Source organism: Antechinus flavipes, chromosome 3 (assembly GCF_016432865.1).
Source record: "Antechinus flavipes isolate AdamAnt ecotype Samford, QLD, Australia chromosome 3, AdamAnt_v2, whole genome shotgun sequence".
NCBI lineage: Eukaryota > Metazoa > Chordata > Mammalia > Dasyuromorphia > Dasyuridae > Antechinus > Antechinus flavipes.
In genome coordinates, this window is record NC_067400.1 from 421,697,474 (window position 1) to 421,709,512 (window position 12,039).

A 12,039-nucleotide genomic window follows, 5' to 3' on the forward strand; every position below is an offset into this window, starting at 1 on the left:
GGGGAAGTAAGAGGGGAGAAAAGAATAAAAGTGCACAGTAGAGAACAAAAGAAAATCTATAAGAAAGCAAAGATAGCTCTGAACACAATGTAATTTATTATATAGATTTTCTCAAAATGGAAATTTATTGCTTCATTTTTTGAATCTTCTCTCATGTTCTTCTGTGTACGTGGCAATTTTTTTTCTTTTCCTATTTAAGTTGAAAATTTTATAAAAATTTAAAAACAAGTTAAAAGGCGGTATTTATACAGTGTTCTGAAAGTCTTGGTGCAGTTTTGAATTATTAAAAGCATTGAAACTTTAACCTTCAGCAGATTAAAATTATACCAAGACTTTGTGGATATCTGGTACATGCCATTAAGACTAAAACCCTCTTTGTAACAATGGTATTTCCATATTTGTGTCTCATTACAACAGAAATAAATATCAGGCAAGTTTGGGCTATGTCAGATTTAGTACACACAACTGTCCATTGTCATGATGTAAAATGTTAGCCTAGGAGAGACAGTCAAGGAAAGATCAGTAATAGGAACAAGTCGGCCACTTATTTTCATCTTTAGGGCCATAATCAGAAGACTGAAGTAAGGATCCTATCATCAATACACGGCAAGATCTTTATCTCTTCTTGAAACTGTTTATGATAGTGTAAGCAACATGTCTGCCACTAGTTTCTCTGCTTAAAACTCAAATCTACACATGGCTGTTATGATAAAGATTTCTAAACTTTATTTCCTTTCTCATTTACTTGCTCAAATAGCTTCTATAGTTGTTTTTGTTGTTGTTGTTATTTAGTTGGTCAGGTTTTTTTTTATTTCCTATAGCACTCGTTCCCTATAGGAAAAGTTTCACAAATCTTCATATTATATTCATGTCAAAATTTAACTGCCTTCCCTTTCAAGCTTTTCCTCTTAAGGGGAAAAAAATTAAATTTCAGCAACATCAACTAATACAAATACTGTATGCAACATTATTTGCAAGTTTTTACCCCTATAGTTTCCATTTTCTTCAACAAAATAAAGGTAAATGCATTTTTCCATTTCCTTTTTAGGGCCAAATTAGGTAATTATAATTGAACAGAGTACAATAGTTATCACATACATGTCCACAAAATTTAACATAAAAAAGGATCTTTATGCATTAAAATGTTGTAAACCAATAACCAACCATAGCCTAGGTATAGCACTGAAGCCTTCCTGTTTATCTTTCTAGTCTTTTTTTCTTTCTAGTCCCCATCAGTTACTCTTATGTTTCATCCAAACTGGGATACTCATTATTCCTTGTACATATTTTGTGCTATTCTTATCTCCATAGATAGATTTGCCTACAGTGTTCTTTCGACCTAAATATTTTTTCATATCTTTATCTATTAAAATCCTAGTCATCTTTAAGGATTCAGACACCACCTCCTCCATAAAACTTCCAAAAAGTAGAAGCAATCTGGCCCCCACGTTGGGCGCCAAAATATAACATTCTTCTCCAAAATGTAATGTTCTCTGGGAGCAGTTTTCTTGGGGGACTTCTGGAGGCAGCCTTCATTTCAGTTCAGGGTAATCACCCCAAATGTAGCCAGGGATTAAAGTCCAAATCCTTTATCGTCTCCTTCGAAGTCTTGTCTCTTTTCCTGGAGCTTGGTTAGCTTTAATGGAGGCCTATCTCTTTCCTTGGTTCCGAGAGCTTAAGTTGCCTTCTCGGGCTTGTGAATCTCTTCAACTGAATCCTGGCTGAGGCTCAGAGTTTCTAGTGGGCTTTTGTGTCTGGCCTTGAGAGCTTCTTGCTTATATGCGTACACACCCATCATTATATCACTAGGAAACCATTATTTGTTGTAGGATTAAATCAATCCTAAACTAGATTTAATCACTGTCTCCTCAATTTCACTTAGTATCTTGTTTCAAGTTCTGGCCCATAACTTCTCCTTGTAGGATCAGATCAATCATACTGAACCATGCTAAATTAGATAATTATCGTCTCTATCAATTCCACTGTCTTAACACCTTGTAAGAATCCTAACAAATCTTTTTCTTTTTCTATACTGCTAAATCATTGTGTTTGTATATCTTTTAATAATGTTATTTATAATGTCTTATATTATTTTTATATGTCATCCACTTCTATCTTTTCACATTGCCTTCTATACAATAGGTACATAATAAATATTTACTGACTAAAATTGAATATGAAAAATACATGACTGACCTTTTTGAGGGTTCCCAAGTCTTTCCAGGCTAATCTTTCTTCCTCACTGCATTTAACTGAAAGTGCTGCAAGAGCTTGTGTATATAGTAATGTAAAAAGTACCTTCACGATGCATGTAAAGTGTTCTGTAAAGGAAAGGAAAAAAGAATTATTTCATCAAAATTATTAAATTAGAGCTAAGGAAATTAATAAAAAAAGAGGGAGGAAGGAAGGGAGGGAAAAAGGAAGGAAGGAAAAAGGAAGGAAGAAAGGAAGGAAGGAAGGGAAGAAGGAAAGAAGGGAAGAAAGAAGAAAGAAAAGAAGGGAGGGAGGAAGGGAGCGATATTAGGGAAGAGCAAGCAAACGATTTAACAAATACATGAAATAGAACAGAAGGAATTCAGAAGAGGATACAAACAGGCTGAGTAGTGTTAAAATCACCATACTGAATTAGATACTTATTTTGAAAATTTATATAACAAAGATTAATCTTTCACAAACAATCCTCTTCTGCTATTCTTATTTGTATGTGGCAATATTCATGTTTGTTAATATATTTCAAATTTATAATAAAAAGTAAAACTCGGAAGCTGTCTCATAGATGTGCACAAGAATCTCCACAGTGTACATGACAATCTCTGTTTAAAAGTTTTTATAAAAGGGGATTGACTACTTGCATTCCACTTTTTAAGAAAGCTCTAATTGCTAGCAGTTATTTGCCATACAAAAAGTCTAAATTTGTCTCTTGGTAGATCCTAAATATTTGTCCAAGTATGGCCCTCGGGATCCTAGCAAAATAATTCAAATATCTCTTCCACATTACAAGCCTCTTAGTTTCTTCAGCTAATTTGTAAACAGTATTTATCAGAAGTCTTTTACCATATGAGTTTCTTTCCTCTGGATACTCTTGATCTTATTAAGTTCCTCCTAAAATGCATAGTGAAAAGTAATACTACAGATGTGGCATGATCAAGTCAGAGTATCTATAGTATGACTATCATCTCCCTCATCAGCATATTATATCTCTCTTAATGCAGCCAAAAATGGAATTATCAATTTTACTGGCCATATAATATATATGCTGATACATTCTAATCTTTGCAGTCAACTAAAATACTTCTGAATTTATTTAGTTCAACTGCTTTATAGCCATATCTCCTCAATATACTTACAAAATTGATTCTCAAAACACGTGTATGAGTACTAGTGCAATCCACTAAACATCTTCTTCCAAGATTATTCTTTGGGTATAGTCAAAAAACTTTTTTATATTTTAGTTGCCCAAATATTTCTTTTTCTTTTTCCACAGGATAACATAAAAGACTTTAGAAGTGATTGACTAAAATCTAAGTATAATCTATTCATAGCTGTACCCTGATATACAATCTATATAGTCTAAAAATCTATGTCCAAAAAAAAAAAAAATCACAAAAGCCTGTTATGACCTAATTCTGATAAAAACCACAACAAATCTTTCTGATCAGAGTTTCCTTTTCTAGCTGTTTTTTGATGTTCAGTCATTTCAGTATAAATACTGACTCTTCCTGACTCCATGTGGAATTTTCTTGGCAAAGATACAAGTTTGCCATTTCCTTCTTCAGAATATTTTACAGAAGAGGAATGGAGGTAAATACAGTTAAGTGATTTCCCCTGGGTTACACAGACAGTAAATGAGGCTGGATTTGAACTCATGAAGATGAGGCTTCTTGATTCCAAGCACTCAGTTCCACTGGGTCATCTAGTTGCCCTGTCTACCCATTATAACTTTAATAATACTATCTTGATTTTATTTTTGAAGAATCAAAGTGAGGCTTACTTGTTTTTATTTTAATTGATCAATTTTGTTTTGAAATATCATACAGAGTTCCAAAGGACTCATAATTGAAAGCACATGATACACAATCTCCCAAAACAACTAGGTAATACAACATTAAAAAATGATTATGACTGTTAATGAATGCAACCGTACATGTTAATATTTATCATCTGTTAAAGGAAAGGACAAGTGGATGCCTTTGTTTCCACTGTTCATGTCTTTTTCAGATCTAAGTTGGCTGATAAATTCCCTATGTTTTCACATGGTGAGTTTTGGGTTGTTGCTGTTTTGCTTGTTTGGCTGATGTTCCTTTTTTTTCTTCATCAGAATTCTCTGTCCTTCAAAATTTGGTTCTTGAAAGGTTCACTTGAACATCATCTTATTTCTTCTATAGAATTTTAGTTCATGGAATGCCACACATCCATCTTCTGAAACTTTGAAAATCTATTCTCCACAAAAATGTAAGGCACATATGAGAATATACCTCCCTTTCACTGTCTTCTCTGTCACAAATCCCAATATTTCTACCATTTTAACCATAGGAACTGGTTTTTCCTTGCTAATGAAAATCAAGTCAAGAATACCAGTTGTCCTGGTTATCACTGTGACAATTCAAGAAATTATTAGCAGCTCTGCTTTTGTTTGATTCTGATATTTTTTGTGCTTAATTAACCCCCATTGGTAGGAATGGCTGAACAAATGGTAACATATGAAAGTTATGGAATATACTGTGCTGTAAGAATTGACAAATGGGACAGTTTTATTGAAACTTGGAAAGATTTGTATACAAATAGCAGAAGAAACAGAATTTGATATGTCTGCAAAAAAAAAACAAAAAAACAAAAAAACAAAAAAACTTAAAAGACCTAAGAATTCTGATCAACAAAATGACTAATCATGATATCATGATTCCAGAGCACCAATGATAGGGCATGCTACTCATCTCTTGATAGAGAGGTAATGGATTCTGGGATACTGAATGAGGTATATGTTTTTTGGACAAGGCAATGCATGAGTTTGTTTTGCTTTGTTACGTATTTTTTTTATTGGGCAGATGTGAAGGGGGAAAAGGGTTTTGTTAATTGGGAAAAAAAAGTTAATTTAAAAAGTTAAATACCACTAAAACTCTGGAAAGATAATCAATTGGAATCCCCCTCCCCCAAAAAATAGAACTTTAGAGAACATTGTGCAGAGTAACGGCAACATTGTATGATGATCAATTATAATGGCTTAGCTATTCTTAGTAATACAGTGATCCAAGAAAATTCCAATATTGGATGCCATCCATGTTAAGAGAAACAGCTATGGACACTCAATGTAGTTTTTTCTCGCCTGTTTTTTCTTTCTTGTTTTTTTTTCCTTTTATTCTCATTTTTATTCACAACATGACTAATATGGAAATATATTTTAACATGATTGTACATGTACAGTCTACATCAGATTATTGGCTCTCTTTTGGGAAGAAAAGGGAGGAAAAGGGAGAAAATTCTGTAACACAAAATCTTATAAAAATGAATGTTGAAAACCATCATTACATATAATTGGGGAAAAATAAAATATTAACTGAAAAAAATATATACTTCTTGAAATCAATTTATTGGTCAATCAATAAGCATTTAATTAAACACCTACTATATGCCAAGCACTGTGCTTAAGACTAAGGTTATACATTACTTCCTTCCTTCTTTCTTTCCACATAAAAGTTTCTTCCCATATAGATATGAATCTATGAACACTGAGCTATTATGTAAGAGGCAGAACTCAGGTCTTTTTAACCTCCAAAGCTGAATCTCTATTCCCACCTTGCTACACTGATTTTTATTCTTCAATCATGTCAATAATGTCTGATTCTTTATGACCCCATTTGGAGTTTTCTTGGCAAAGATATTAAAGAAGATTGTTATTTTCTTCTCCAGTATTTAATAAATACATTTTGATTAATTGTTATTCTTATTTGCTCACAAAATATCTAGAGAACAATATAAAAATTATCTAAGTAAAATCTAGTCATAATTTTTAAATGGGGAGATATTTTCAAAAATAATGTTTTGAGGATAGAGCTCTAAAAAGAATTTTATTTGATTCATAATTTTCACCATCAAACAAAACAGAACAAAACAACTGATTAGGTACATAGAACCACAAACTATATAGGTCCTCTTCCTGGATCTGGGTTTAAACAGTTCCATCTGACAGTCATGAGCTATGGTATAGGGAAGGAAGAGAGCACTGGGCCTGGAGTCAGGAATTCTGCTCTATGATACCTACTATCTGTATGACCTCGAACAAGTGCCTTAAATTTCTTGGTCTCAGTTCCCTTATCTGTAAAATAAGACAGTTGGACTAGATGCATTTTACAATCCTCTCATCTTCATCCTTTGTAGAATATGAGATGCATGCGACTTAAAATGTTACTACTGTTCATACTCATTTCAAATCATCTATATGAATGTCAACATCAAGTGACAGTCCATGTTCACAGCCCATCTATATCCCTTCACAACTAGCAATATGCTAGCAGGCCTATACAAAGCTGGCAAGGCTATAGTGCCAAATGCTTTACTTTTACAGGTATAAGAATTGATCATAGCAATATTCTATTTTTTCTCTTACAATTGTCCATAGAGTTCTTTCCAATCTACTTGTATCAAAGTCTAAAATTTCACAGGAACATAGACAACTTAAAAACTGATTTTGGTTATAAGAGTACATCAGCATATCTCTTATTTTTGCTGAATTGGAATATAATATGAAATTTATAATACTTTTTGCTTTGCTAAATTGCTCAATATCAAGTTAAATATTGTATGCTGAGAGGAAATAACTGCAATGAAAGAACCTACCTATTCTACCTATTAATCACAAACAGAAAAGTTGTAGTTAGGGAAAGTACCCTATATCATCTAGAACATCCATGTTACGTAAATTTTTCTCACTTTGAAACTTTAAAGTCTGTTTAGTAGAAAGGATGCAAGTAAGAGTTACAACAAGGGGCAGCTAGGTGATATAGTGGATATAGCACCAGCCCTGAAGTCAGGAGGACCTGAGTTCAAATCTGGTCTTAGACACGTAACACTTCCTAGCTATGTGACCGTGGGCATGTCATTTAATCCCAATCGCCTCAGCAATTGAGATATAAAGAATATAAAGAAATTGAGAAATAAAGCGTTACAATGATAGATAAAAAGAAATAACTACTGTGAGCACAGCAATATTTTGGCTTCTCAGTTTGACAAAGAACCAGATTTTATTTTCAGTCAAGATTCAATCAGAGAATGAAAAAAAATTAACAATCTCCTCTATTACTATTAAACATCACTAAAGCATATTAAGTCTATTCAATAATTTTGTATAAAAAGAAATATCCTTCTTTAAAACATGGAAAATATAGTCATTCATTCAATAAACACTTAGTAAACACTTTATACATATTAGGGGTAGGTGTGGGAAAGCAAGAGGAAAGAGATTAGAAGGTTCCAGAAAGGCTCTAAAATAATGCCAGAAAAGCAGAAGGAGGGAAGATTGTGAAAGGTTTGATCCTGGAAGGTAATACAGGTAATCACTGGAATTTATTATAAAAGAGGAAGGGTTTGTGACAGAGTCAGACCTGTGCTTTGGCAGCTGAGGATGGTCTGGGGCAGTATCAGGGAGAACCAACCAGCAAACTATTTCAATAGCCCAGGTGTGGGGTGATAAATGCCTATACAAGAATGATAGCATGAAAAGTCAGAAAGGGGAATATAAGAGATGTTACAAGACTGACAAACCTTGGCAATAAATTGAATATGAAAGACGAGAGAGAGAGGATAACACCTCAGTTGTGAGGCTGGGTAACTGTGAGGGTAGTATTGCCCTTGATAATAGTTTAGAAGAATGATTTGAGACAAAACACAATGACGACAACAATTTAAATACTAAATGTAAAACTCTTTGCACTACAAACACAGCCCTTTTTCAATGACATTTATACTAATAAAGGGTAATCTGGATCACTGAATGGTCATATACATGCCTGTGATTGGTTATGCAAACATGGATGTCTACCACAGGTCTTAACTCAGGTCTTCCTTACTCTGTAATGTAATCCACTCCATCCACTGCAATCTATATCTTCTCTAAGTAAAATCCTAGGTAAATATTTATTAATGCTTAATATTTCATAAGCTATCTTCATTTGTGAAAACCTATTATGGTATTACAAAAACATTCTTAACTTTAAAATGTTTCTTAAAGGATCACTTTTTTTAAAAAAATCATCCTTAAAGATAAGATCACCTCAATCTTTCTCATTAAAAACATTAAGATGAAAATTATACAAAGAACATGCAAAGGATTCTGTGATTCCAATTAAAAAATAAAAATGGAATTCTTGGTATTTATTTTCAGCGTTTGTAATACAAATTTAAAAGATGAGGAGGAATATTCTATTATGGATCTAAAATAAAAATTTTTTTCAGTCACAATTATAAATCATTATTTCAAAATATTCATTAACTTCAAATTGTTCTAACATTATCTCCTACTATTTCTTCTTTCATTCTACATTCTACAAACTAGATAGAAGTGATAATCAAATTCAGCCAAGGCAAACTTCTTTGTGTTCCTCATCCTTCATCCTTTTTCATCCTTTCTTGTTCAGCCTATTCATTCTCCATCTCTAAATTTAATTTGAACAAGAAAAGATAATGATGAATGTTAGTGGGGATGTGGGAAAACTGGGACACTAATACATTGTTGGTGTAGTTGTTAACTGATCTAACCATTCTGGAGAGTAATATGTAACTATGCTAAAAGAACTATGAAACTGTGTATACCCTTTGATCCAGCAGTGTTTCTATTAGGCCTGTATCCCAAAGAGATCTTAAAGAAAAGAAAAGAGACCCACATGTGCAAAAAAATGTTTGTAGCAACCCTCTTTGTAGTGGCAAGGAATTGGAAATTGAATGGATGTCCCTCAGTTGGGGAATGTCTGAATAATTGTCATAGTATATGAATGTTATAGAATATTATTATTCTATAAGAAATGATCAGCAGGATGATTTCAGAAAGGCCTGGAGAGACTTATATGAACTGATGTTAAATGAAGTGAGTAGAACCAAGAGAACATTGTACATAGCAACAACAAGATAATGTGACGACCAATTCTGATGGACATAGCTCTTTCAAGAATGAGATATTCAGGCCAATTCCAATGGTCTTGTGATAGAGAGAGTCATCTGCACCCGGAGAGAATGTTGTGGACACTGAGTGTGGATTACAACATAACATTTTCACTTTTTTTGTTGTTTGCTTACATTTTTTTTCTTACTTTTTTGGGGGGCTTTTTGACCTGATTTTTTCTTATACAGCATGATAATTGTGGAAATTATGTATAGAAGAATTGCATATGTTTAACATTTATATTGTATTACTTACTGTCTAGGGGAGAGGGTGAAAGGAAGGAAGAAAGAAAAAAATTTGGAACACAAGGTTTTGCAAGGATTAATATTAAAAACTATGTATGTTTTGAAAATAAAAAGCTTTAATAAATAAATAAATTTAATCTGTGTTTATGTATTTCTTTCTCTGCTGGTTGCAAATAATGCCTATCATTTTTTTTAATACCCTCAGCTGATCCATCCATGTCTGCTAGCTACTATCCTCTATTTCTCTTTATCAATTAAACTCCTTGAGAAAGCCAGCCACACTAGATGCTACTATTTCTCCTCATACATATCTAAATTTTCATTAGTTTGGCTTCTGATCTCATTATTCAACTAAAATGCTCCTCTCTGAAGTTATCAACAAATTAACTACCACGCTAAGTGGTAATTTTTTTTTTCTTTTTGTTGAGGTAATTGGAGTTAAGTGACTTGCCCAGGGTCACACAGCTAGGAAATGTTAAAAGTGCCTGGTGCTCCATCTACTGCGCCACCTAGCGGCCCCATTAAATGGTCTTTTCTCAATGATCTTCTTGACCTCTCTACAATATCTGACAATGTTAATCACTTTCTCTCCTCTCTTCCTGAATATTCCTCACTAGTTTTTTGTTATATTTCTCTTTGCTGGTTGTCTTTTAACTTTCTCATTATTCACTCTCAGTTTCTTTTGCTGGATTTTCCTCTAGATCAACCCATAGTGGTATCTGCCAAAGTTGTCTGCTATTCTTTTCCTCACCAATAAATTCCAATCTCTCCTTATTAGCTCTAGAATCAAAAAGAAAATCCTCTGGCTGGCATGTAAAGCCTTTCACAACTCAGACCCTTTCTACCTTTCTAGTCTTCTAAAATCTTACAATTCATCTAGCCAACAATTTAAATATTTAACCTATTTGCAACTGCTCCTCATACATAAAACTCCAGGAATGTTCTCCCTCCTTATCTGTGTCTGCATTGGCTACCTTTAAGATTTAAATCAAATCCCATTCTGCAAGAAACCTTTTTCTGGTCTTCCCTACACTGTATATACACTGCTAATGTCTTTCCTTTGAGATTATATTGTATCTTAGGTATAAGTGGTTATTTAAATATTGATTCCCCTATTAGGAAGTAAATTAATGAAGGGCAGGCCTTTCTTTGTTCCTTAGCACTTTTTACTCCAAGAGTAAATACAAAATGGCATTTAAATATTTTCACAACTTAGCTGCTCCCTCAATTGCCTTACTCCCCAATATTTTCAATCTTTTTATACTTTACTCTCAACTACATACATTTAATATATTTTTACCCAGAACAGTTCATTTAGATCTGCTCTTTTTATGAATCTATGCATTTATTATGTCAAAGAAATACCTTTGTGTAAAGGCTGTGGCATGGTTAAAATCTGGATAAGCAAAAGTGATGAAACATCTCGGTAAAGCACAGGAACCTCAGGTTGCTCTTCATTGCAGAGCCTGCAAAAATCAAAATATGATAGTTATAACTGATGTTATAGTAAATTTTAATTTTTAATATTTTCTTTTCCCAAACCAACACCTGTGTCAGTAAAAGCTGCTTTGCAATTCCTTCAGATGCTTCAGATTCCATAGCTGTGGAGGCTCTCAGAGAACTGACCTGCTCCTTAACAATGAGGGAAACCAGTAAATGGAGGAAGGGCATACCAGGCATGAGGAAATAACCAGAGAAAAAGTCCATAACCAAGAAATGGAGTATCTTGTTTGTGGAATAGTAAGGAAGCCACTATCACTGAATCTAAGAGTACATGCCAAGAACTAAAATATAAGAATGGAAAAGTAGGAACAAGTTATGAAGGACTTTGATTATAAAAGGCTTTGAATGCCAAACAGAGGATTTTATATTTGATCCTGGAGACAATAGAGAACCTCTAGAGTTTAGGGTTGACAAGATCAGAGCTATGCTTTAGGAAATTCATTGGTGGCTTAATGGGTGCCAGATTGGAGTGAGAAGAATCTTGAGACAGGCAGACTCATCAACAAGCTACTGCAGTAGTATAGGTCCTTAAGTCAAAATAAAAGACACATTATCGTTTTTTAAATAATTTCAAAATATCACATACATTATCAATCTTACCATTAAAAATTATATCTAAGTAAAAGCTTCAAAATGTTACATAAATAAATGTCCAGAAAAAGTTTACAACTATTGCTACTAGTAGATCTATGTCTCTTGCTCCCCCCCAATTCATTTCAACAGTATTTCTCTTCTCTCCACTAAATTAACATTTATTAAATGACTGCATCATGTTAAGCACCAGGGAAAACACAAATAAGTAACACAAGGTTGTAACTTTCCTACTACTTTGCACTCTAGAGGGAATAGAAATGACTATAAAAGTTCAACATTTGAATTCAGGGCTTACTGGTTATAAGTGCTTTCTTCACATAAATCATATGAGGTACATAATATCATTTTCATTGTACAAATGGGAAAACTGAGGTTCCTAAACATCATGTTATTTATCACAACTGATGTCAGAACTAGGATGTAAAGAATTCTGACTTAAGAACATTGTTCTTTTCTACATAACAAAATGACTCTCCAATATCAATCAAATAAAATATCCTAAGTACATGGGAAAGTAGGACTTATCTTTCCTTCTAAATAAATAAA

General features: G+C 33.2%; 1 protein-coding gene across 1 annotated transcript in view; it reads right to left on the bottom strand.

The window, feature by feature from the left end:
* Positions 1-12,039, bottom strand: part of UBR3 (ubiquitin protein ligase E3 component n-recognin 3) — a 266,439-nt gene that overhangs the window by 35,302 nt on the left and 219,098 nt on the right. Inside the window, exons 32-33 of the mRNA XM_051986192.1 lie at positions 10,762-10,862; positions 2,197-2,321 (exon numbers count right to left, since the gene is read on the bottom strand). Coding sequence (XP_051842152.1) covers positions 2,197-2,321; positions 10,762-10,862 — 226 coding nt within the window. The remainder of the gene's footprint in view (positions 1-2,196; positions 2,322-10,761; positions 10,863-12,039) is intronic.